Source organism: Bubalus bubalis, chromosome 6 (genome assembly GCF_019923935.1).
Source record: "Bubalus bubalis isolate 160015118507 breed Murrah chromosome 6, NDDB_SH_1, whole genome shotgun sequence".
Classification (NCBI taxonomy): Eukaryota; Metazoa; Chordata; class Mammalia; order Artiodactyla; family Bovidae; genus Bubalus; species Bubalus bubalis.
In genome coordinates, this window is record NC_059162.1 from 120148805 (window position 1) to 120174586 (window position 25782).

General features: G+C 55.7%; 1 protein-coding gene across 1 annotated transcript; it reads left to right on the top strand.

Moving 5' to 3' along the window:
• Nucleotides 1-7777: 7777 nt before the first annotated feature.
• On the top strand, nucleotides 7778-25031 carry ING5 (inhibitor of growth family member 5). Its single transcript, XM_025289336.3, has 8 exons — nucleotides 7778-7921; nucleotides 10061-10132; nucleotides 15309-15475; nucleotides 16728-16839; nucleotides 17002-17095; nucleotides 20034-20169; nucleotides 20296-20357; nucleotides 21960-25031. The coding sequence occupies exons 1-8, from the start codon at nucleotides 7885-7887 to the stop codon at nucleotides 22000-22002; spliced, it is 723 nt and encodes a 240-aa protein (XP_025145121.1). The 5' UTR covers nucleotides 7778-7884; the 3' UTR covers nucleotides 22003-25031.
• Nucleotides 25032-25782: the final 751 nt, after the last annotated feature.

Consider the following 25782-nt stretch of genomic DNA (forward strand, 5'->3'; position numbering starts at 1 on the left):
GTGGTCGTCCGCGGCGCGCACGGGGATTGGTTCACGCGGGCCGGCGTCCGCGGCGCGCGCCGGGATTGGCTCACGTGGGCCGGCGTGCACGGCGCGCACCGGGATTGGCTCACACGGGCCGGCGTGGCCGGATTGGCTGGGACTAGTACAGCGGAAGCGGGGCGACTGATCTGGGAGTGCCTCTGTCGCACCGCCTCTTCCGGGTCAGAATGTCGGTGCGCAGTGTCCCTCGCGGGCCGCCGTCTTTGGTGCAGGCATCCGCTCTTCCTGCGAAAGCACGGGGCTGCAGCCTTGGGGCCTGCCTGTTGCCCACTCCTCGACGGCTGGAATCTTGAGAGCGAGCGGCTCGGCTCGGCTCCCGGAAGCGCTCCGTCAGGGTGGCGGCTGTCGTTCTATGGGCGCGAACACTGCCTTCCCGTCTAGGGGGCCTGTCTTCAGGGCTTCGTGGCCTCCGACGGCTCGTCCCCAGGCACCCTCACGGGGGTTACGACCTCAACCTAGGAGTTTGGTGCGGACAGCAGCGTCAGTCCCGTTAAGTGTTGGGAGCCGCATTTCCCAGAACTTACTCGCACGCTCTAGTTGGCCGCGCGGAACTCCGGAGACGGCCAGAAATGTGGCCGTGGACTTTAGGGCTGCTCTCCAGGGAGTCCTCGAGAAGCGCCAGCTCCCCGGACGAGAGGCGGCCGAGGGGGCTGGGGGCAGCCGCAGACCCCCGCGAGCTGCAGACGGTCCACCTCAGTGTTGGGGCTGAGGTCGTGGCAACCCCCACCTCACTTGTACAAGCCCCTGATTTCGCTGTGACCCAAGACCCCTGAAGTAGCTTTCCGTTTTCCTGATGGGCCCTTGCTTGATGGGGTTGTGGATCCTGGAAGGTGGTCACATCAGATCAGATCAGATCAGTCGCTCAGTCGTGTCCGACTCTTTGCGACCCCATGAATCGCAGCACGCCAGGCCTCCCTGTCCATCACCAACTCCCGGAGTTCACTCAGACTCAACGTCCATCGAGTCAGTGATGCTATCCAGCCATCTCATCCTCTGTCGTCCCCTTCTCCTGCCCCCAATCCCTCCCAGCATCAGAGTCTTTTCCAATGAGTCAACTCTTTGCATGAGGTGGCCGAAGTACTGGAGTTTCAGCTTTAGCATCATTCCTTCCAAAGAAATCCCAGGGCTGATCTCCTTCAGAATGGACTGGTTGGATCTCCTTGCAGTCCAAGGGACTCTCAAGAGTCTTCTCCAACACGACAGTTCAAAAGCATCAATTCTTCGGCGCTCAGCGTTCTTCACAGTCCAACTCTCCCATCCATACATGACCACAGGAAAAACCATAGCCTTGACTAGAAGAACCTTTGTTGGCAAAGTAACGTCTCTGCTTTTGACTATGGTATCTAGGGTGGTCATAACTTTCCTTCCAAGGAGTAAGCGTCTTTTAATTTCATGGCTGCAGTCACCATCTGCAGTGATTTTGGAGCCCAGAAAAATAAAGTCTGACACTGTTTCCACTGTTTCCCCATCTATTTCCCATGAAGTGGTGGGACCAGATGCCATGATCTTCGTTCTCTGAATGTTGAGCTTTAAGCCAACTTTTTCACTCTCCACTTTCGCTTTCATCAAGAGGCTTTTTAGTTCGTCTTCACTTTCTGCCATAAGGGTGGTGTCATCTGCATATCTGAGGTTATTGATATTTCTCCCGGCAATCTTGATTCCAGCTTGTGTTTCTTCCAGTCCAGCGTGTCTCATGATATACTCTGATAGATTCCGTTATTCCCAATTATTGGCTTTCGTCCTTCATGTTGAGCTTGTAAAGTAACCGGAGCCGACTTTCAGGAAGAAAGCTGATGTGCAGGTCACCACCCGCCTCTTCCAGTCCCCAGTCTGAGAACTGCAGTTGCACAATTATGGCTGCTTTTTCAGCCTGGATTCTGGAATGAACACAGCCAAGCTACACCAGTGCCGCTGACAGGGAGCACCAGCTAGAAATAAACAATTTTGAGCCGAGTCCACCGCGACTTTGGGGTCTTTTGTTACTGCAGTACAATCTGCAAAAGGTCGCTGATAGGCTAAGAGCACAATATTATTGCCTTAGATTAACTTGTTCTGAAACTTACATCTTGCCTTCAAAAGGATGATGGGCTTAGACACCCTCCTGAGGTTGGACAGCTTTATACCACATCAGCAGGATGAACTCACCAGGCTGACAGGCAGGAACACCGGCAGTACCTCAGCTTGTGAGAGCTCAGCCTTCCTGGTCACCCATGGAAATGGGGGCAGCCTGGCTGGTCTGCCCCTGCATGCTGGGGAGCCGTGGATGCCCTTTTAATAGCAGGAAATACTAGCAAACGTACAGTGAAATTTCTTACTTAGCTAAAAGAAGCAGCACTCAGTGGCTGAACACCCACCAACAGCTGGAATGCCAGCTTCACGGGCCTAAACCATTGGGATGTCTAGTTATCTCATGTAACACAGAGTCCAGAGTTAGGCAGCCAAGAACGCTTTCTGCTGCTAGTGATCTCGGATGCTGGGTGGGCAACTCAGCAGCTCCCTCAGCTCGCCCCTCAGCCACAGGGTGACTGCGGCACCGCCACGCATCCGGTCGTGGCCTCGTGCCCCTCACAGGAGTGAGAGAGCCTCGGCATCTGTGTGTCCAGCTCCTCTGCCCTGCTTCACTGACAGTTAAGTCTCGTGGCAGATTTTTAGCACGGTCTTCCCTGAGCAGTGCGAGTCCACCAGGGAGGCCTGACGGGTGGGCAGAGCGCATCTGCTTTGTGCAGGAGATCCTGGCTAGGGTGCTGGGCCTGCATGTGCATGGAGGCGGGTGAAGGGAAGTTGGTAATTGCTGAAACTGGCCCATGGGCACATGGAGTCTGTTAGGTTCTCTCTGCTTTTGTGGGTTTGAGACGTTCCATTAAGTAGAGGCCAGTACTCTTGCCTGGAAAAATTCCATGGACGGAGGAGCCTGGTGGGCCGCAGTCCATGGGGTCGCTAAGAGTGGGACACGACTGAGCGACTTCACTTTCACTTTTCACTTTCATGCACTGGAGAAGGACATGGCAACCCACTCCAGTGTTCTTGCCTGGAGAATCCCAGGGACGGGGGAGCCTGGTGGGCTGCCGTCTCTGGGGTCGCACAGAGTTGGACACGACTGAAAAGACTTCGCAGCAGCAGCAGCAGCAGAGGCCCTAGAGCCCTGACTGTGCCTGTTGCTTGGTGATGCGCCTTCCATCCCAGGAATCGCTCAGTCTTTACTGCTATCCATCAAAACCTCTCCCTGTCTCAGCTGGGTTGCAAGAACAAAATGCCACAAACTGGGTAGCTTAAACAGCACATTTTCCTCACAGTTCTGGAGGTCCAAGTTCAAGGTGTCAAGAGGGCTGATGTCTCCCTCTGGGTTGCATGCGGATGACCATTCTCACTGGGTCCTCACACAGCCTGCCGCTGCACAAATGTGGACAGGTCTGGTTTGTCTTCCTCAATTATCGCTCAAACACAGTCACACTGCAGGTTCAGGGATTCAGCCTGTGAATTCTGAGGGGGGATATTCAGTCTGCAGCACTCACGTACTTGCAGAAGAACGAGATGTGCTGGGCACACCACTGCCCTGTGGGACGCCACCTCCCAGCCTTGCCCGCATGTAGACATGGCCTGGTGGCTAAGTTCCTGCCCGGGAGCCGTGAGCAGCCGTGGTTGTCTCCTTCACACGGCAGACTGTGCCTCTGCCTCGCCCCCAGTCCTGTCTTCACGTTTCCAGTCTTCACTGGGGAGACAATGGCAAGGCCCTTTGGGGGCAGATGCCACACTGGGAGGAGTCCAGGTCTCCGAGTGACCCCGTGGAACATGGCTGCCCGCCTCCTGGACTGTTCCAGAAGAAGTAAAGTTCCATCTTCTCTGCGCTACTGAGTTTGGGTGGTTTTCTCTGCTAGAGTAGCTTAGCCTTACCCTCAAGCACCGGCTCTCAGCTGGGGGACATTCTGACCATCACGACTTGGGGTGCAGGTCTGACAGCATCAAGTGTGAGAGGCCCGGGGTGCTGCTGCTCGCCCTCGACAAGCACAGGAGAGCACCTCTGCCACCCCCCCGCCCCCAGCACAGGCCTACTGGGCTGAATGTCAGTAGTCCTAAGTGTGAAATCTGTTATCAAAGATTTATCCAGAGCACATAGAAATAAAAAGCAGGGATGAAAAATGCTGCCTGCCATATCAGTCAACAAAGGATGTGGCAACCGTCAAGCCAGCAGCAGCTGCAGCTGCCCCTGAGAAGCAGGATCCTGGCCCCAGAGAATTAAGGCGCACACCAGAGGAGTGAGTCCAAGGAGCCCACGCTTGCATCTTCCCATACCGAGAAAAGCGTTAAATCGACTCGCGATGTCTGGTTAATCAATAGTACTCTTTTGATGTTTTGACTACGTGGTTTTTGCTCAAAAACTCTCATATACCCTGGTTCCTTCCTTGCCTCCTCGAAGCAGTCTCTCAGTCCTCCAGATGAAACTTAATTCTTAATGTTTAGGTTGTGCAGTTTTTTTCTTCAGTCGACAATAGAGAATCACCGCTCATCTTTGCAGTTTCTAAAATGGTCTTTGGGCTTCCCTGGTGGCTTAGTGGTAAAGAATCTGCCTGCCAGTGCAGAAGATGTGGGTTTAAATTCCTGGGTTGGGAGGATCCCCTGGAGAATGAAATGGCAGCCCACTCCAGTATCCTTGCCTGGGAAATCTCACGGGCAGAGGAGCCTGGCGGGCTATAGTCCGTGGGGTCGCAAAGGAGTCAGACATGACTTAGCGACTAAACAGCAAAATGGTCTGTGTAAGAGAATTCATCAAGTCTTCTTATGTGAATGAAAGAAGACAGATTGTTTGTGTCTTTGGTATGTGAAGGCTACTACCCTTTGTTTCTCCACAGATGACGGTGAAGAACGTACCGTGAGAGAATGACTACAAACAGCCAACAAACTGTGAAAATCTGCTTAGCCGCACTTAAAGTCAGAGACACAAACACCGAGGTTCCCCCCCCCCCATATCATGTTAAGCAAAGATAACACAGCCTGGTGAAATCTAGGGCTCACTGTGCTAGACACATTCTCAGTTGAGTGTCAGTCTAACTGTCCCCTCGGCCAGTGCGTTTAGAAATACCAGCACTTACAACATGCCCTCTGAGCCAGCAACACAATTTCTGAGCATTAATCTTAAAGAACTAATAAGACGATGTGCTGATTAATACCACCACAACAGTGCTGCTCCTCCCATTGAGAGGTCCCCTCCCCTGGAGTCTGGGTTGGCCCCAGGGACTCACTTGACCAACAGAATGTGGTGAGGTGTTGTCTTGGGATGACCCAGGTGAGGTCACAGAGTCGGGCAGCTTCCACCAGGGCCTCTCAGAACTCTGTAGAAGCTCTGGGCTGGACAGGCCGCACCCTAGGTGCTCTGGTGCAGGTACCAGTTGAATGCCACCTTCTAGCCGCTCTGGAGATCTCTATCATATTGCACAGAACAAAACAATAATCCAACTGAGCCTTGCTGGGACGCCTGACTATAAAAGTTGTGAGCTCCAATAAAATGTTTCTTTTAGACGACTAAGTTTACAGGTATATTATGTAGCAGTAGATAACCAGGACAGATACAAACAACTGTATGAAAAATATTCACCAGAACATTTATGGTAATGAGAAACAGGAAACCATCAAAACAGTGTTCCTCTGTAAGGCGCCTGTTAAAGTAGGTATAGTGACCCAATGAAACATGGCTAGTAACCAGGATGACATCAAACTGAGTAAGACGTGAGATGGCTGGATGGCATCGCCGACTCAGCGCACATGAGTCTGGGTGGACTCCGGGAGTTGGTGACAGACAGGGAGGCCTGGCGCGCTGCGGTTCACGGGGTCGCAAAGAGTCAGACACAACTGAGCGACTTCAGGCCAGAATTTGCGAAGCATATTAAGTTAAAAATGTAAATGGTAGAAAAGTGGATAGTATGACTCACCAGTTAAGAAACCCAACAGCTCAATTTTAAAAACTGGGCAGAAAATCTGAACAGACGCCTCACCAGAGACATACAGGTGGCAATATGCATGTGAAAAGGTTCCCAACACCGCATGTCATTGTTCAGTCGCTAAATCATGTCCAACTCTCTGTGACCCCATGGACTGCAGCACACCAGGCTTTCCAGAATTGGAAATAAAAGGAGATACCGCTGCACGTCTTTTTCATGGCCCAAAACCAAAACACTAGTGACACAAAATGCTGGCGAAGATGTGCAGCCACAGGAACTCTCATCCATTGCTGGTAGGAATACAAAGTGGTACAGCCCTTTGTGGAAGACCGTTTGGCAGTTTCTTACAAGGCTAAACATTACAGTCTGATCCAGCAATTACAGTTCTTGGTATTTATCCAAAGGAATTGAAGTGTGTGGACCCAAAAACCTGAACATGGTTATAGGAGCTTTATTCCTAATTGGAAGTAAGATTCCCACCTGCTGTGGAACAACAAAGACTGCTTCCTGCAAGTACTGAGCCCAAGAGACACAACTAGAGTCTGTGCACCACAAGGAAAGATCCCACATGATGCAATGAAGATTCCAAGTACTGCAATACTTGACGCAGTCAAATGAATACTTTTTTTTTTTAATGGAAGAAGCTGTCGGGTCACGAAAAGGAATGGAGGAAACTTAAAATGCATGTTACTAGGTGAAAGAAGCCAATCTGAAAGGGCTACACATTCTACGATTTCAACTATATGACATTCTGAGAAAGGCAGAGCTAGAGACAGTGAAAGGATTAGTGTTTGCCAGGGGTCCCCCAGTAGGGAGAACGGAGAAGCAGCTGATTCTTAGGGCAGAGCAACTATTACATTTGACACTGTAATGGGTGCCACGTAACATAAATGTCCAACACAGAATGAAGCCTAATGTAAACCACGGACTTCTTTTTGTCGTTGTTTAGTCGCTAAGTTGCGTCCGACTCCTTCGTGACCCTATGTAGTGTAGCCGGCCAGGCTCCTCTGTCCATGGGACGTCCCATGGCAAGAATACTGGAGTGGGTTGCCATTTCCTTTTCCAGGGGATCTTCTCGACCCAGGGATCGAGGCGGAGTCTTCTGCATTTGCAGGTGGGTTCTTTACCAGAGCTAGCAGGGAAACCTTAATAATAATGTATCAATACTGTTTCATCAATTGTAATAAATGTGCCCCAGCCATGGAAAATGTTCATAAGGAAAACTGTGTATGCGTGGAAGGGGTGTATAAGAACTCTTGTATTTTCCTGTCAATTTTTCTGAGACCCAAAAACTGCTCTAAAAATAAACTCTATTAATAAAAACACTTATCTACTCGAAACAATAAAATAGGGGTGGTGTGCAACAGTGCACGGGAGCGTGCGTGTGAATTTTCACACCAAGCATTAAATGGAGCGGGGATGGTTGCACAGACACTGGTATCACTTGGATCGAAGGGTGAGCAAGACGGTCGCAGGCCCGCGCCTCCGGGAGTGGGGAAGCTGTACATTTCCCTACAGCCTGAGTTTGTATAATGCAGGTAAAGCTGGCAAACAGTGAACTCGTTCCCCCTTTTACATGTCCGCCTGGGGTTTAGAACGCCGGCCCCCGCCAGGCAGCCCGGGGAATCGCAGGCTCCGGGCCCGCGGGCCCCGGAAGTCGCCCCTCCAGGCGCTAGGCGCGCTCCCGGGCCCTCGGCCGAGCACCCGGCCCGCCCGCCCGCCAGGGCCGCCCAGCCCGCCCAGCCCCCGCGCGAGGTCGCGCGCGGCCCGGCCGGAAGCCGAGGCGGGGGCCCCGCCCGGCCGGCGCCCAATCAGCGCGCGCGGCTCATTAATAGTGACTAGACGGCCCCGCCCCCGGCCCTCGCGGCGCCACCGCCCGCGCAGACCCGGAGCGCGGCCGCGGACGAAGATGGCGACCGCCATGTACTTGGAGCACTACCTGGACAGTAAGCGCCCCGCGCACCGCCCCGGCCCGCCGCCCGCGCCCCGCCGCCCCTGCCGCGCTTCCCCGAGCGCCGGGCTCCGCGCGCGGGCCCCGGGGCACGCGGGGGCGGCGGGGCGGCCGGGTGGCGGCGGGGGCGGCGGGGGCGCGCGGGGCGGGCGGGGCGGCGAGGGAGGGGCGCGGGGCGGGCGGCGCGGGGCACCGCCGGCACTGCCGCGCCAATTCCAGGTGCGTCACGGCGGGGCGGGGCCGGCGCCGCGGGGCGGGGCCCGGGCGGCCCGGCCCTGCCTTGCCGACGGCCACGCCCACCTGCCTGCAGGCCCCGCCCTCCCCGCCCTTGAACCCGGCCTCCTGTGCGGGGCCCCGCCCCTTATCGGCTGGGCTCCGCTCACTTCCCTGTCGGGCCCGCCCCCTCTGGCCAGGCCCCGCCCCTCCGAGCCCTGCCCGCCTTGGGGGCGGGACTGGCCCACCAATGGTTGAGTCCCAATCGCCTGGGACTCTGGGTCGGGTTTGGGGGCCCCAGGGCCTCGGGGTTCTGGGTTCTGTGCCTGCTTGTGCTGTGATCTAGCTTGTGCCTCACTTCCAGACCTCAGTTCGTGCATCTGCAAGGCATGCAGGCGCAGAGGGTCACTGAGGGTACCGGTCCGTGCCCAGGGACTGGGGGCGCTACTTACTGGCCTGGGTTAAGGGGTTCAAGGCAGGGGTCATCGTCGTGGCCAGATGTCCCGACGCGTTGCACATGTTGTCCTCTCTGGAGAACTCCTGAGCAGGTGGCTTTTTTCCTCCACATTTCACAGAGCATGTGATGCTGCCTGCGGAAGCCACGGTAGCTTGTTACGGTCTCTTGCTTGAGAGCGGCGATCCCACGTTGGAGTCCTTCGTTCTGACTCCAGTCTGGCCTCCGCTGGGGCATGGCCTGTGGAGGGGGGAGCTGGTGGATGTTGGGCCCCATGGCTCTAGAGCACTGTGCTGTACTGGGGATTTTCACAGCCCCCAGACTCCCACGTGAGGTTGTTGAGAGTAGGGATTGAACCTCTGCTCTGGAGAAGACTGTGGTGATCCACAGGGATCACCCAGTCCTGGCCCAGCCTGAACACAGGTCCTGGGTGGGAGAGCACCCAGGTTCCCGGGGGGGGGGGGGCGGGGGGGCCCTGCGGCTTACCCTCCTCTTTCCTGGTGCTTTCTGGTGGGTCCCACGAGGAGAGTCCAATGAATATGATTCCTGGCCTTTGCGGGGCACCCGTGTGAAGGCTTGGGGACAGAAACCCCTGCTCACTCCCTAAGCACCTGCTGTGGACCAGGAATTTTCCTGGGACACGCCATCAGATGGGGCAGGTGGAGTTTTTAAGCGTTCACTGGAGTTTAAAGGTCATGAAGGAGCCTGGCACATCTGAGAGTGCAGGGGTACTGCTGCTGTACGAAGCCTGGGGGGGTCCCACAGAGAGGCTCTGAGGGGTCCGCTTGCTGTCTGCTGAGCCGGGGAGCCCTGGGGCTTAAGCAGCAACTTTGTTTGATGAGAGGGGCCCATCCTGGCTGCAGGAAGGGGGCGGGCTTGGCCTGGACCAGGAGCCTGGCAGTGGGGATAGCAGACCAGTGTGGTGCAGGGTTCTCACTGTGCTGTCCCTCCTGGTCTGTTTGATTTTAAATAACCTCTCGTAAAATGGGAAACTCAGTCCTTCTGTGGTACTGGCCCCATTTCAGGTGCTCAGTCGCCCCGTGTGGCCAGTGCCTCTGTGTTGGGCAGCTCCATCTTTGTATCACGTTCCCCCACGCAGCCCCGGTTGGCACTTTCCGGTGCCCCAAGTTCAGAGTCAAGTTGGAGAAGCACCCCGGGGTTTGGGCTTATTTGCTGGGACGGGGTGTCTGCAAGGGAGGAGTGGCCTGGGGTCTGGGGTGGGAAGGTCGCGTGGGCGCCCTCTGTCCTCTGTTTGACACTGACTTCTTGAGTTTCTGACCGGCGCTCAAGCACGTCAGCCTGTACCAGGGTGTGTTCAGTGTTCAGAGCACGTCCCTGGAAAAAGATACCCTGATTCGTCTTGTTTCCGAACCCTAAGAAACAGAAGCTGGAGTGGGCTTATCCCTTGTAGCCTTGAGGTGTGGAGCTTGGAAGGTGAGTTTTTGTCCTGCTGTGTCTGTATTTCAGGTATCGAGAACCTTCCCTGTGAGCTTCAGAGGAACTTCCAGCTGATGCGAGAGCTGGACCAGAGGACGGAAGGTGGGTGCAGCCAGGGTGGGGAGAGCAGCTCCCCAAGGCAGGGCCCTGGGGGTGGTGCTGCGGGCGTGGGGTCATGTCTCAGAGAGAGTGCTGGGTCTGTGCAATCAGGCGGAGTCCCTGGTGCTCCTACGTTTCTTCGTTATAACCCTCGTCCACTCCTTGCAGTTAAAGTGTGTGTTACCTTCTCTTTAAGAGACTTTCTCTTTTCACGCTCTGTGTGTATAGTTTATACAGCGCTCTTGGATCTTTTGGTATGTAACTCCGTATTTCTAAGCAGCTCATTTTTGCTGCATTTCTTACTTTATTTCCTTTTGGTTTTAGACTTTAGCTGTTCAATTATTACAGAAAGTGAAGATTGACGTCTCTGGTTGCGCCCAGCCAGCTCATGTGCGCACAGCTCCTTCCCACCATGTCCTGGGTGTTGTGGGCCAGGCTTCACATTGTACTGATGCTGTGTGCGTCAGGGCCGCTGTGTTGGTAGCGGACCATCTGCTGTGCGCATGTGCCCTGTCTGACCTGACTTTCTCTTGGCGTCCCTCCCTGCTCTGCTGCTCGGCTTGTCTCCCACATTCCCGGTGCGCTGCGCCAGGCACCTGCCAGGCCTCTGTGTGCCCCACACGGGGCCGCCGCAGCTCACCGGCGGGTCTTGCCCCAGGCCTTGCCTCAGGCCTTCTTCCATTTGCTGCTCCTCCGTGCGGAGCCCTGTTTGCTAGGTTGCTAAGCGTGCTGTGTCTTGATTTGCCCCTTTGTTTCAGGGGAGCCTTTTCTCTGGGAGCTTCTGGGAAAAGGGTAGAGAGGAAGGTGAATAATGTTGCGTGTCTGAAACTACAGCAGCGAGTACTTGGCTGGGTATAGAATCCCAGATTGACAGGCATTTCCCCCAGAGCGCAGCAGGTGCTTCTGCGTCGTCTCCCAGCTTCCGCGTGGCTACTGAGACGGCCACTGTCGTTTGCATTCCTGATGCTTTGAAGATGTGATCTTTATTTCCACTTTTCTCTTTATCTGTGAGGTTTTACATTTGATGATGTGCTTGGGCATGGACACTTTTTTCACACATCCTGTTGGGCACATACTTTGTGAGATTGGAATAACTGGTTTTTGACTGAGGTACAGCCTTTTGACTAGTGAATACAGAGACTTCTTTTATTGTGAGATAGACCACTTACATTCAGAAATAAGCGTTCATTTCAGCTCAGTCACTCAATCATGTTAAGACTCTTTGCGACCCCATGGACTGCAGCACGCCAGGCCTCCCTGTCCATCACCAACTGCCGGAATTTACTCAGACTCATGCCCATCAAGTCGGTGATGCCATCCAACCATCTCATCCTCTGTCATCCCCTTCTACTCCCACCTTCAATCTTTCGCAGCATCAGGGACTTTTCCAATGAGTCAGCTCTTCACATCAGGTGGCCAAAGTACTGGAGTTTCAGCTTCAACATCAGTCCTTCCAATGAACACTCAGGACTGATCTCCTTTAGGGTGGACTTGTTGGATCTCCTTGCAGTCCAAGGGACTCTCAAGAGTCTTCTCCAACACCACAGTTCAGAAGCATCAGTTCTTCTGTGCTCAGCTTTCTTTATAGTCCAACTCTCACATCCATACATGACCACAGAAAAAACCATAGCCTTGACTAGACGGACCTTTGTTGGCGAAGTAGTATCTCTGCTCTTTAACATGCTGTCTAGGTTGGTCATAACTTTCCTTCCAAGGAGTAAGCGTCTTTTAATTTCATGGCTGCAGTCACCATCCACAATGATTTTGCAGCCCCAAAAAATAAAGTCTGCCACTGTTTCTCCATCTATTTGCCATGAAGTGATGGGACCAGACACCATGATGTTAGTTTTCTGAATGTTGAACTTTAAGCCAACCTCTTCAGTCTCCTCTTTCACTTTCATCAAGAGGCTCTTTAGTTCTTCTTCACTTTCTGCCATAAGGGTGGTGTCATCTGCATATCTGAGGTTATTGATATTTCTCCCGGCAATCTTGATTCCAGCTTGTGCTTCATCCAGCCCAGCGTTTCTCATGATGTACTCTGCATATAAGTTAAATAAGCAGGGTGATAATATACAGCCTTGATGTACTCCTTTTCCTATTTGGAACCAGTCTGTTGTTCCAAGTCCAGTTCTAACTGTTGTTTCCTGACCTGCATATAGGTTTCTCAAGAGGCAGATCAGGTGGTCTGGTATTCCCATCTCTTTCAGAATTTTCCACAGTTTATTGTGATCCACACAGTCAAAGACTTTGGCATAGTCAGTAAAGCAGAAATAGGTGTTTTTCTGGAACTCTCTTGCTTTTTCCATGATCCAGCAGATGTTGGCAATTTGATCTCTGGTTCCTCTGTCTTTTCCAAATCCAGCTTGAACATCTGGAAGTTCATGGTTCACATATTGCTGAAGCCTGGCTTGGAGAATTCTGAGCATTACTTTACTAGTATGTGAGATGAGTGCAATTGTGCGGTAGTTTGAGCATTCTTTGGCATTGCCTTTCTTTGGGATTGGAATGAAAATGGACTTTTCCAGTCCTGTGGCCACTGCTGAGTTTTCCACATTTGCTGGCATATTGAGTGCAGCAGTTTAATGGCATCTTAGGATTTGAAATAGCTCAACTGGAATTCCATCACCTCCACTAGCTTTGTTTGTAGTGGTGCTTCCTACGGCCCACTTGACTTCACATTCCAGGATGTGTGGCTCTAGGTGAGTGATCACAGCATCATGATTATCTGGGTTGTGAAGATCTTTTTTGTACAGTTCTTCTGTGTATTCTTGCCATCTCTTAATATCTTCTGCTTCTATTAGATCCATACCATTTTTGTCCTTTATTGAGCCCATCTTTACCCTTTATTGAGCCCATCATTGCATGAAGTGTTCCCTTGGTATCTCTAATTTTCTTGAAGAGATCTCTAGTCTTTCCCATCCTGTTGTTTTCCTCTATTTCTTTGCATTGATCTCTGAGGAAGGCTTTCTTATCTCTCCTTGCCTTTCAAAGGAACTCTGCATTCAAATCTTTCCTTTTCTCCTTTATTTTTTGCTTCTCTTCTTTTCACAGCTATTTGTAAGGCCTCCTCAGACAGCCATTTTGCTTTTTTGCATTTCTTTTCCATGGGGATGGTCTTGTTTCCTGTCTGCTGTACAATGTCACAAACCTCAGTCCATAGTTCATCAGGCACTCTGTCTATCAGATCTAGGCCCTTAAATCTATTTCTCACTTCCACTGTATAATCATAAGGGATTTGATTTAGGTCATACCTGAATGGTCTAGTGGTTTTCCCCACTTTCTTCAATTTAAGTCTGAATTTTGCAGTAAGGAGTTCATGATCTGAACTGCAGTCAGCTCCCGGTCTTGTTTTTGCTGACTATACAGAGCTTCTCCATCTTTGGCGGCAAAGAATATAATTAGTCTGATTTTGGTGTTGACCATCTGGTGATGTCCATGTGTAGAGCCTTCTCTTGTGTTGTTGGAAGAGGGTGTTTGCTATGACCAGTGCGTTCTCTTGGCAAAACTCTATTAGCCTTTGCCCTGCTTCATTTCGTATTCCAAAGCCAAATTTGCCTGTTACTCCAGGTGTTTCTTGACTTTCAACTTTTGCATTCCAGTCCCCTGTAATGAAAAGGACATCTTTTTTGGGTGTTAGTTCTAGGAGGTCTTGTAGGTCTTCATAGAATCGTTCAACTTCAGCTTCTTCAGTGTTACTGGTTGGGGCATAGACTTGGATTATCATGATATTGAATGGTTTGCCTTGGAAATGAACAGAGATCATTCTGTCGTTTTTGAGATTGCATCCAAGTACTGCATTTCGGACTCTTTTGTTGACTATGATGGCTACTCCATTTCTTCTAAGGGATTCTTGCCCGCAGTAGTAGATATAATGGTCATCTGAGTTAAATTCACCCATTCCAGTCCATTTTATTTCGCTGATTCCTAGAATGTCGATACTCACTCTTGCCATCTCCTGGTTGACCACTTCCAATTTGCCTTGATTCATGGACCTAACATTCCAGGTTCCTGTGCAATATTACTCTTTACAGCATCGGACCATGCTTCCATCACCAGTCACATCCACAACTGGGTGTTATTTTTGCCTTGGCTCCATCCCTTCATTCTTTCTGGAGTTATTTTCCCACTGATCTCCAGCAGCATATTGGGCACCTACCGACCTGGGGAGTTCATCTTTCAGTGTCCTATCTTTTTGCCTTTTCCTGTTCATGGGGTTCTCAAGGCAAGAATACTGAAGTGGTTTAAACATTTATAAATTGCTTAGCAAATAATACCCAGAGACCCTTTCCCCAGATGGAGAAATAGAGCCCCTGGTGCCCACGGCCTGTGAGACTCCTGAGCAGGCCCTCTTCCCCTGAGGAGTGCACCCTGAGTTATCACCTGCAAGGATGGTCTCTACACTGAAGCATTAACGTGTGCGTCTGTCTCCACCCTTAACGACCATGGAATCATCACATTGTGTGTGTTTTCCTGCTTTTCGTGCCTTTCTTGGTTGGTGGGATTGGCCGGTGTCTTTTTACTGCTGGGCAGCGCTGAGAGTCGGGCACGACTGAGCACCTTCACTTTCACTTTTCACTTGTATGCATTGGAGAAGGAAATGGCATCCCACTCCAGTATTCTTGTCTGGAGAGTCCCAGGGACAGAGGAGCCTGGTGGGCTGCCATCTATGGGGTTGCACAGAGTCGGACACAACTGAAGCTACTTAGCAGCAGCAGCAGCGCTCTGTTCTGTGAATGGACTGCAGCTTATTAATCTGTTTTATCCTAGATTGGACGTTTGAGTTGTTTCCTGTTATCTGTAGTTATGGCCGTTTTCCCGTGTGTATCCTGGCCTCCAAATCTTTAGGGTATGTCCCTGACAGTAGCATGCTCACAGGTGAGGTGAGCACATCATTTATTCAAACAGGGACTCTTGAGAGCCCAGGGAGGCACAGTGAGCCCTTCCTGGGTAGCAGGATACACTGGGTTGTCCTGGGCACCCTGCCCTGGTCGGGGTGTCTGCCCGTGGCCCTGATCCACAGTGTCTGGGAAGGCTGTTCCCCTTGCCACCACAGGTGGCCAGTTCGAGCCAACCACTTCTTTGCTGGAACTTGTCATCGTCAGGCTTTATTGGTTGCCGGTCTGGTGAGCTTGTCCTGGATCACACGCGGGAAATAGCTCTTCAACCGTTTCTCTCTCAGACAAGAAAGCTGAGATTGACATCCTGGCTGCAGAGTACATCTCCACCGTGAAGACTCTTTCCTCCGACCAGCGAGTGGAGCACCTGCAGAAGATCCAGAGCGCCTACAACAAGTGCAAGGAGTACAGTGACGACAAGGTGCAGCTGGCCATGCAGACCTACGAGATGGTGAGTGCGGGCTGCCCCAGGCACACGCCGCGCCCCACGCGGCGGGGAACACTGCCCAGAGCGGCAGGGCAGGCAGAGGCCAGGCTGGGGCGGAGCGATGTGGCTCGCGAAGGCGCGCCGTGGAGGGGCCTCCTCCCGGGAGCGTTGGTGTAGTCTCGTGCTCTGCGACCTTTCGGCTGGTTCAGTTACGTGTGTGTGTGTATTTTTTTGCTGTTTGTTTTTATCAGCTTTAGGTGAGACCCCAGGGCTTGCTCTGGCGACCTCCCTCTCAGGTCTGCCTCACTTGAGGCTCATGAAGTGGCACACATGGGGTTCTGTCTGAGGTGCCCCATCCTCACCTCCCAATAGAAAGAAATAGTGATTTATTAAAGCCCAAATTCGGTTGTGTTTGAGAAAGAAGCCTCTCGAAGGAGAGCTTAATGCTTATGTTTGGGGTTTTGATGCTCTAAAGCAGTAAGTCCTTTGAGTAAGCAGCCTGTCTTCCTGAGAGTTAGGTGCGATCAGCATCCTTAAGGTACTCCTGTTTTCTCTCTGATGTGTAATGAAGCTGAGGACTCTGGTTCACTCTGACGGGGCCGTGTGGTTCCCGCTTGGGAAGCTGCCACAGGGGGCGATGGGTGGCCGTCACTGCCAGCAGGCTCTTTTCTTGTGATGACCCTGCAGCTGCTCAGCAGGAGTGTCCCCTCCCTTGTTATCCTGTGTGGTCACGGGTGACGGGTGATGTCCCACCTCTTTCTCCTTCCTTCCAGCTCCATCCTGAACCTAGAACTTAAGTCGTTTTCTCCTTAAGGACCTGTGCACGCTTCACATTTTACGTTAAGATTCGGTATCTAGTGTCCTCAGCCCTTACTCCACGTCTCACAGCTGTTTCTCATCCCTTCAAGGTTTTCTCCCCAGTAGGCTTTATTCTTGGAGAAGGCAATGGTACCCCACTCCAGTACTCTTGCCTGGAAAATCCCAGGGACAGGGGAGATGCAGTTCATGGTGGGCTGCAGTTCATGAGGTCTCATAGAGTCGGACACAACTGAAGCGACTTAGCAGCAGCAGGCTTTATTCTGTTGATGGGTCATATGTGGGGAAAAAAGACCTTTGCATCAACTAGGAAATAGTGGGCCTTGTTCTAGCAGAGCTTCGTTAATTCAGGACTCAGCCTAGGGCAGACAGCAGTCTCTGGCTGACGCTGGGAACGTTTGTGATTCCCAGGGCGTTTCGCCCTGAGAGCCACGCGGATTGTGAGTGTCCTTCCATGCAGGTGGACAAGCACATCCGGAGGCTGGATGCAGACCTGGCTCGCTTTGAGGCGGACCTGAAGGACAAGCTGGAGGGCAGCGACTTCGAGAGCACTGGAGGACGGGGGCTAAAAAGCAAGTCTTAATTTTTCTTCATTTTGTTACTATTAACCGTGGAGTTTTGAAGAATTTTGTCTGATAAGTATGTTAGGGATATCACGGTAAATACTTTATATGGGTAAACCTTGTCCTGCCTCAGGAATTCTGTGAACAAAGTTGGGGTCTTTCTTGTTTCAGAAGGTCGAGGTCAGAAAGAAAAGAGGGGCTCCAGGGGTCGCGGCAGGAGGACCTCAGAAGATGACACCCCAAAGAAGAAGAAGCATAAAGGAGGGTGAGAGGTGCTTTTTTTTCTTTTTCCCCAGAGAACGTTGGTGTTTGCTGAGGATGACACCACCAGTCACTGCTGAGGCTGCAGACGTGCTCACCTGAGCAGGTGTGCTGTGGCCCCTCCCCCCTCACCTGAGCAGGTGTGCTGTGGCCCCTCCCCCCTCACCTGAGCAGGTGTGCTGTGGCCCCTCACCTGAGCAGGTGTGCTGTGGCCCCTCCCCCCTCACCTGAGCAGGTGTGCTGTGGCCCCTCCCCCCTCACCTGAGCAGCTGTGCTGTGGCCCCTCCCCCTCACCTGAGCAGGTGTGCTGTGGCCCCTCCCCCCTCACCTGAGCAGGTGTGCTGTGGCCCCTCCCCCCTCACCTGAGCAGGTGTGCTGTGGCCCCTCCCCCCTCACCTGAGCAGGTGTGCTGTGGCCCCTCCCCCCTCACCTGAGCAGGTGTGCTGTGGCCCCTCCCCCCTCACCTGAGCAGGTGTGCTGTGGCCCCTCCCCCCTCACCTGAGCAGGTGTGCTGTGGCCCCTCCCCCCTCACCTGGGTCAGGTGTGCTGACCTGATATCCTTCTGAATCCGAGGTTCCACATCCAAGGGTCACATAATACTGTAGCATGTATTTACTGAAAAAAATCTACACGTAGGTGGAATCACACAGTTCAAACCCATGTTGTTCAAGGATCAGCTGTTAATTTCACATATTGTGATTTTTGTTCTAGAACATGATTTAACTCTTTTTTTTTTTACAGATTTTAGTTCTGTTTTGAAACGTCTCCATACATGAATGTCTTAGTTACGCTTCTTCCGTAACATGTATCTAAAGCCCTTCTTTGTTCATCTAAACACCTGGTCTGCTGTGCATTTGATGCTTTTTGCACACGCTCCTCCTGGTTGGTGGTGTTTAGCCTCTTACGTCGTGTCTGACTCTCTGCAACCCTGTGGACTCTGCCCACCAGGCTTTTCTGTCCATGGGATTTCCCAGGCAAGAACGTGCCGACTAGGGATCAAACCCGTGTCTGCTGCATTGGCAGGTGGCTTCTTTACCGCTGACCCAGCAGAAAAGCCCTCCTGGTGACCACTCCTGTGTTCTTGGTCCCTTGGGGCACACGGTTTTCTCCTCATCTGACCTTGCGGGCGTACGCAGGTCGTGGAGAGGGCAGCGCCTGCGCTTCCCAGAGGGCTCGCCCTCGTGCGGTGTAGGTGGACGGAGCTGGGTGGGGGCTGGTGGGAAGGTGGTGAGGCAGGGAAGCCACAGCGCCTGTCTGCCGCCTGCAGGCGAGGCTCTCTTGCTGCTGCTCCCTGGGTTGGTCACGGGGCCTGGGAAGCTGGCTGGTTGGAGTCCAGGGGCTGGGCTCTGCAGCCTCTGCGTGGCAGGGTTCGGTAGATGGACCATGGGTGTGGCTGTGGGCAGGTCCTGCAGTGTCGGAGTGGTCCTGTGGGCAGCGAGGCCTCCGCTGCACCCAGCAGGTGCTGCCTGCCCCCGCCCTCCACAGCCCTCACGTGTCTGTACCCATGACGTGGTGGTGTGCGGGCTTGCCTTCCCCCGTGGTGGCAGGGCTTCCTGCTCCTTCCTGCTCAGGAACTGGGATCAGGCGGGCATCCTCTTGTGTCCCTTTGTCTCCACGAGTCCCCTTGGAGGGACGAGACTCCGGCTCCCGAGTGCAGGGGCGCCTCCCCGGGGGGCACGTGCCTGGCTGCGCAGAGCCTGGGTGAGCCCCGTGGTCCCAGCACCCTGAGGGCCCTCAGCATTCCCTCGGCCGCTGTCCGTATCACAGCGGGTGAACTGGGGCCATTGGGGGCGACATGGCCGGAGCCCTCGGTGAGGAGGCTGGGCCCAGTGGCCCTCCTGAACCGCATCGTCCCCGTGGCCGCCTGGCCGAGCACAGGACCCCGCAGGCCAAGAGAGAGCCCCCTGGCCAGCGGGCCTGTCTGCGGCTGGGCTTGAAGCAGTTGGAAAGCCCTGGGTCGAGCTACGTCTCTCGGATGTTTACGGAGAGGAAGTCTCTTCTCAGAGATGGATACAGAGTCCTCACAGAGGAGGCCTCAGAGCATCCCTGCGGGCGTGGGCCATGTTGGGGCCAGGGTGCAGCTGACTGGGGCGTGGTGCCCGAGGAAGGGGCGAGCAGTCAGTCCCTCGGGGACCTGGATCCCTTCCGTTTACCCGGTTGGTGCATTCACGTCGCCTGGTCGGCTGCTGCCTCTTAGCTTTCCCTTTGCTGGTTCCTCGTGTGATGCTCTGTCTCTTTAGCAGATGAATATCTGAGCACGCCTGTAGTTTTTATCTGGGGGTAGGGGAGGGAGGGTTTTGCTTCTGTACTGATGGGAAAGTTCTGTTTCACTCACTGAGCCCATGGGGTTTTTTAGAAGGCTGAAACCCACGAGAGTCGATTCCCCCCGAGCCCCTTCCCTCCCCGCAGCTGCGGTGCCATGGGCAGCGGTCTTGGGGGTGGCCTGGGTGCTGTGGGGGCCTGGGAGTGGTGCGGGCAGCCCTGGTCTGGCTGGGCTGCTCGGGGGGCCCGGGGGCAGCCGCCGGGTGCAGGGTGGTGGGCTGCTTCCTGGGGCCAGCAGGTGTAGTGGCCCCGAGGATGGGGTGGCTCTGGTGCTGCTTGGTTCCCGAGGGGCAGAGCCCAGGGGAGGCTGGGGGCAAGGACGCCTGCGGTTCTGGGCTGAAGGTGCCGGTGGAGTCGGCGGCGGGCGGAGCGGCGGCGCTGCACGGACACCGGGATCCGGGTGGGCGGGGGCGCTCTCAGGTATCGCAGGGGTGGTGGTGCCGGGTGGTGGTGCCGCCGGCCTTAGGGCAGGGCTGGGGCTGGAGCAGGCCTGCTCGGTGGGGGACTGCTCTGCACACGTGGTGAACGCCTGCCCCACACCGGCCCGCGCCACTTGGCCGCGCCCTCGATGGGCGCCCTTGGGGCCAGTTTGTCCCCAGCCCCCGCCTGTCGCCCCGCAGGTCGGAGTTCACCGACACCATCCTGTCCGTGCACCCCTCCGACGTGCTGGACATGCCCGTGGACCCGAACGAGCCCACCTACTGCCTCTGCCATCAGGTGTCCTACGGGGAGATGATCGGCTGCGACAACCCGGACGTGAGCGCGGGCCGGGCTGGGCGGCGGGCGGGTGGCACTGACTGCCTCCTCTGGACTAGAGTGTGGGCTGCGGGGCGGGTGGGCAGCGGGCGGGCGGCACTGACCGCCTGCTCCCTCTCCTTGCAGTGCCCCATCGAGTGGTTTCACTTTGCCTGTGTGGACCTGACCACGAAGCCCAAAGGAAAATGGTCAGTATGGCGCCGGCCTTGCTTGTGGGCTGGGCGGGGGGCCTGCTGGCCGCGCCCGTCCTGGCGCCCGGGGCTGAGCTGCCCGCCTTACCCAGGTTGTGGCTGTCATCGCCCCTGTGTGACTGCGACCTCGAGTCACGTGGGTTTGAACCACTTCCACGGAGCTGTTTCTCAGTGGTAAACACCGCAGTACCGCGAGCTCCCTGGTGGGCGGAACCCGCGGATGCGGGACCGGGTGTGAGGAGCCGTGGGTGGGGACGGCTGCTGGCGCCCTGACCCCACCTTGTGCGAGGTGGCCTCCCTCCCACAGCAGCCGCTCTGGCTCTCGAGGGAGGCAGAGATGACTGTAAGTCTAGACGAGGCATGAAGGACTCTCCCTGGGGAAGCTCTGATGGCAGCTGAGGGCCAGGCTCGGGCTGGGCGCCCCTGGAGCCGAGGCCTCCGTCCTGGGGGAGGTGTGGGCGGCCGCAGCTCTGCTGTGTGTGAGAGCCTGGTCCTGCTGGCTGTGCCGAGCACAGGCCTGGGGATGATGCCCTCCGTGCTTCCACCGTGTGTGCACACGGAGCGTGGGCCACTCGAGGGACGTCCGCGTCGTCTGCCTGCAGTGGACGGCCGGGCAGGGGGTATGGGCGCATCTCAGAGCCACGCGTGGTGTCCACCCGGCCGGGCCCTGGCAGGCAGAGCCGGTGGAACCTGGCGGCCCGGAGCAGGCTCAGTGTGGGATGGGGTGGGGTCATGTGCTGAGCCCTTTGGGAAGAAGGGGTGTGTGGGCTGGCTCTGGGGCAGGAGGCAGGCAGGGCGACTTGGGTTTGATTTTGGACGTGGTGGGTTTGAGTTGTTTGCAGGACTTTGCTGGTAGGTGCTAGAAGATTGTTCCCTACTGTGTGGGCGCGGTTCAGGGAGCAGGACACGCTGGGCGGATGTGGGATGGGGTCCGGGTGGGGGCGGGGGTAGGGGTGGGGCCGGGGCACACCCACCAGGCGCTTGACCCTTGGCCTCCCTGTCAGAGGGGGCAGAGTACAGGCTGCTTCCCACCTGGTCTGCGTCCTGAGTTTGCATCTGAGCCTGTGCTCTGCGACCCTCGGTGCAGCGAGGCTTCTGGCCTCCAACCCCGGGGTGGGCGGGCTGCGCTCAGGCCCTGGACCAAGTGCTGGGAGCCGGGGTTTGGGAGGCCGCATTGTAGGTGCTTCAGCTGTTCCCCAGGAGGGGCCTCGGGAAGCTGTGTGCACAGGGTCATGGGGCCAGTGAGCCCCCTGGGGCAGGGCGGGGGTCTGCGCCTGCCTGGTGGGGCTGCCTGGCACCTCCAGCGTGCCCCCTCGAGTGCTCGCTTCCTGTGTGGTCCCAGTCCTCGCACAGGGAGCGCTGGTGAGCTTGGGCGACAGGAGTGCTTGTGTGTGCACGCCGCTGCGCTCGCTGACTCGGGTCTTCCCTGGCCTCAGCACAGACGTCGGGCAGACCTTCCCCCACGGCAGGGTTGCGCCATCTGCATCTGGGTCTCCGTGCCGGCACCGTGGCCACAGCGTCCCGCTGTCCCGGGAGACCGGGAGGTGGGGCCTGGCCTCCTGCCTTCCGGGGCCCCTGACGGCACCTTTCTCGTCACAGGTTCTGTCCCCGCTGTGTTCAAGAGAGGAGGAAGAAGAAGTAAGGCCGGGGAGGACACTGGACAAGACGAGCGAGTTAACATGTTCCCTCGTTCATGTTGCAATATTTTACGTTTATTTTAAAACTACCTTGTTTCCAACGATATTTAATAACTCAACGGCCAGTTGTCATTCTGGATGTTTCCTTGAACAGACGAGAAGCCACCTGAGCCCTGTTGCACAGAGAAGCAATCTTAGGGGACTTGCCACAGTGACTCCGATCTCGTGACTTTCATACAGACCCCAGGCCCTGAGCGCGGTGGTCACCCTGGTGCCCCCGGGACTCCGTGGGGTGCATGGCTGGTGTGCTGCCGTTGCGTCGCATTTGGAGCCATGAGCCCTGGCGTCTGGCTGGCTTCCTGGGGCGGCTCGCCAAGGCCCCGGTGCCACCGCGGGCATCTCTGAGCCTTGCCGGGAGCCCAGGGTGCGCCCGGAAGCGCCAGCTCTCCCCGGGGCTTCTGCCTCGCTGTGCACTGCCTTTGCGTTTGAACTGCCTGTTCCCTCCATGAGGGGTTTTCTTTCTGGAGTAAACAAGTGTCCACTAGCAAACGGGCTGTGGGTGCCGTGACCAGTACGGATAAGAGACGGTCCAGCGGAAGGGCCGATGGCCCGTTTCTCCGGGAATTCTGACTCTGTGCTGTGAAGATGAGTTATCGTGGTAGCGTGAAGACAGTGGTCTGTGTGAGTATGAAGTGAGCCCAGGCTGCCGGGAGCTGACCTGAGGCCTGCTGACTTGCACAGCAGGTCAGCCGCTTAGACTGAGCGGTGACGATTATGTGCCGTGATTCTGAGCCTCCCGTGCCGCAGGAGCAGTTCTGCATGAAGTGAGGAAGCCCGCGTGTCTCTCCTCCCCAATCAGCACATGGTCTTGGACCCGCCGTGCTGGTCGCAGCGTGGGTGGTCCAGGCGTGGACGCTCTGCGTGGCTTCTGCAGGCACCCTCTCCCCTGAGGCCGTCCAGGCGTGTGTTTGGAAGGCAGCGGGCATGGCGGCTCTGCCTCAGGCCCGGGGTCTGCGACAGACTGGAGGCCCAGCTTCCCGGCCTGGACAAAGCGTGTCCTGTCTGTGAGGAGGGCCATCGACAGGAACCCACCTGCTTCCCCCTGACGGCCGCCCGTCCTGTGCTCTTCCGAGAGAGGGGACAGTGAGCAGGAGCCGCAGAGGCTGTGTCCTGTGGGGCCACTGCCCACAGGGCAGCTACCATCCGGCAGGCGACCGGGGCCACCCTGGGTCTGCATCCGAGCGCCCTGCGTCTGACCCAGTCCTTGCCAGAGGGAGCTGGGAGGCGGCGGGCAGTCTGTGCAGCGTGTGGCCCCTGGGGCTCCCGTGGGCCGGTGCAGGGTCTGGCCACGGCTGCCCCTCGGCCCCGGGCTCGTCCCGGCCACGCGGCGTTCCTGAGGAAGGGCCCGCTGGCACCCTCAGCCTCTGCCTCGGCCGGAAACCCTGGGGGAGTTGGTGTTTAGTAACTTAGGTTTTTGTTAGCATGGATTTTAAAGATTAAGGGGAGTAAATTGTGGAAAAGTTTTTTTTTTCACTCCTTTACCAGTTTTTGTGGAGAAGATAGGTAAGTACAGTACCCTTGTGGTGATTCCTCATAAGCTCATTTCATCTTCGACCCATTCACACCACTGTTCCCACGGGACGGGGGATTTGTGGATGCAGGTGGACGGCGGTCCTGAGCCTCAGCGGGGTGCCCGCCGCCCCGGCCGTTCCCCAGGAGGGTGACTGACTTCCCTGCCGGCAGCTTTCGTTTAAAGTTGGCTGGTGTCGCCCTGCTTGTCACCGCGTAACGTGCCATCTGTGCACCTTTTTGGGAAAGTTTCTGTGCTTATATGTTTCCAGTGTTTACTTTTGCTGGTTACAGTAATATCACTGAAATAACATGCACGTAGCTTTGGAGAAAATGGAAAACACGAGCAGAAGAGAGAGGGTCCCTGGAACGTTTTTGGGCCCCGGCTGAATGCCTCCTGACCGTGCCGCCGCCCGCAAGGCGGAAGATGCTGCGGAGGCCCTGTGGTTGGGAGCGTCCCGGCCCGCGCTGCTCGCCCCTCGCCTGCCGCCCCCGTCAGGATGAGACGCTCGCTGGTCTCGGGCGCTGGCGCCGGGGGCGGGCAGGCACCGCCACAGCATCCCTGAGCCCGTGAGGGCGCGGGCCCCCAGGGTCCTCGGGGTCTGCTTGTGAGGGGAGAGGCTTCTTGTGCAGAGAAGCGGCGCCGTCCGTTTCCAGTCCTGCTCGTGTCCGTCAGCAGTGGTTGAAACATCCGCTCGTTTTCCCGCAGGAGAGCACGCGCTGCGTAGTAGGAGCAGGTGGTAAGCCGCGCCCCCGCCTCTGCGGCGGAGCTCGAGGGGCTCACGGCTGGCACACAAGGCCTGTGACTGTCCCTGCCACGGGCTGGGCCCCTGAGCAGGCGGACACGATCCTGGTGCTGGCAGGGCCACCTGAGCCGGGCGGCCCCCATCTGCCCCAAGGCGGCAGCCTCCTGGACGCAGCCCCTGGGCAGTTGCGGGGGCGCGTGGGACACTGGCCGGCCGCCTGTCAGTCCTGCCTCCTGACCCGTCGCCGGCAGCCCTCGGCCAGGACTGCTTTGAGCAGTAACACTGTCCAAGGAGCAGCTTCCCCGTGTGGCCGCAGCCAGGGACTGCCCTGTGCGGGGCTGGGACACTTGGCATTTCAGGCTTTCCTCAGCTTTTTGTGAACAGTGTGGTTGGTCTTCATTACCTGTGATGAGAGGAATTTTAAAGTGGGAAGTCTAAGAAAAGCGTTCTCATTCAGGAGAGAGTTCTGTGAAGTTTCCTCCCCGCTAGTATGTATCTGTGGTGTTCATCTTACCACATCTCATCCAAAAAGATGATGCAGCTTTAACCTGAATGTTACATTGTGTTTTCAAGGAATTATTATTGATGTTCTCTTTGTAAAAGAAAAAAATATTGTAAATCTTTTTATTAAATAATGTAAAGATGTATATCTGTATTTTTGGATCATGTTATAGATGATGGATATATTGTTTAACGAATAAAGTATTTTTTGGAACAAACATTTGAGAACGCATTGTTTCTGGAAATAAGACTTCAGTGTCCTGTGGAGAGCTGGGACCGGATGCCGTGTGGACTCTTGAAGGGGGCATGCAGTGGGCAGAGTGGGTGAGTCCTGCTGGGGCCCGGGTGGGATCCTGGGCCTCAGCTGTCTCATGGCATCAGAAGGCGGTCCCAAGCTCATGAGAAAGACGTGTTCTTAGTGAGGGCACTGGGGGTCGCTTCCTAGGGGCATAAGGCGTCTCCTCTGAAACAGAATCTTCGCCTTCTAGACCTGCTTGGGTGCCAGGGCCCTGTGGGAACTAAACCTCTCTGAGGACATTTCCTTGGCGAGTGCTAACAGTCTGCGTCCAGAAAGCCAGCTCCGTCACCACGGTGAAAGCGTGGCTGGGCACCCATTTCCAGATGACGCCCCGTTCCCAGACCTGGGTCCTTGCTGGAAGGGAGGCTGTGGCTCTGGAGGAGGCCTGTGACCTGCCTCTGCCCGCACTGTCCCCCACGTGCCCCAGGGCTGCCTGCCTGGGAGGAGGAGGAGGCCGGGTGCTTTGCTGCGGGGTTGGGGAGCTCAGGTGCATTGCTGCAGGTTCCTAGGGGCCAGGATGCCACTGGTCTGTGGTCAGAGTGAGGCCTGTGGCGATCGGGTGATATGGTGACATTGGTCTGGATGGCTGCCCAGGCCCCTCTGGTTACCTTCCCAGTGTCTATGTCATTCAAATAAATGGACTTGACCACTGGCAGGATGGCCACGCCGAC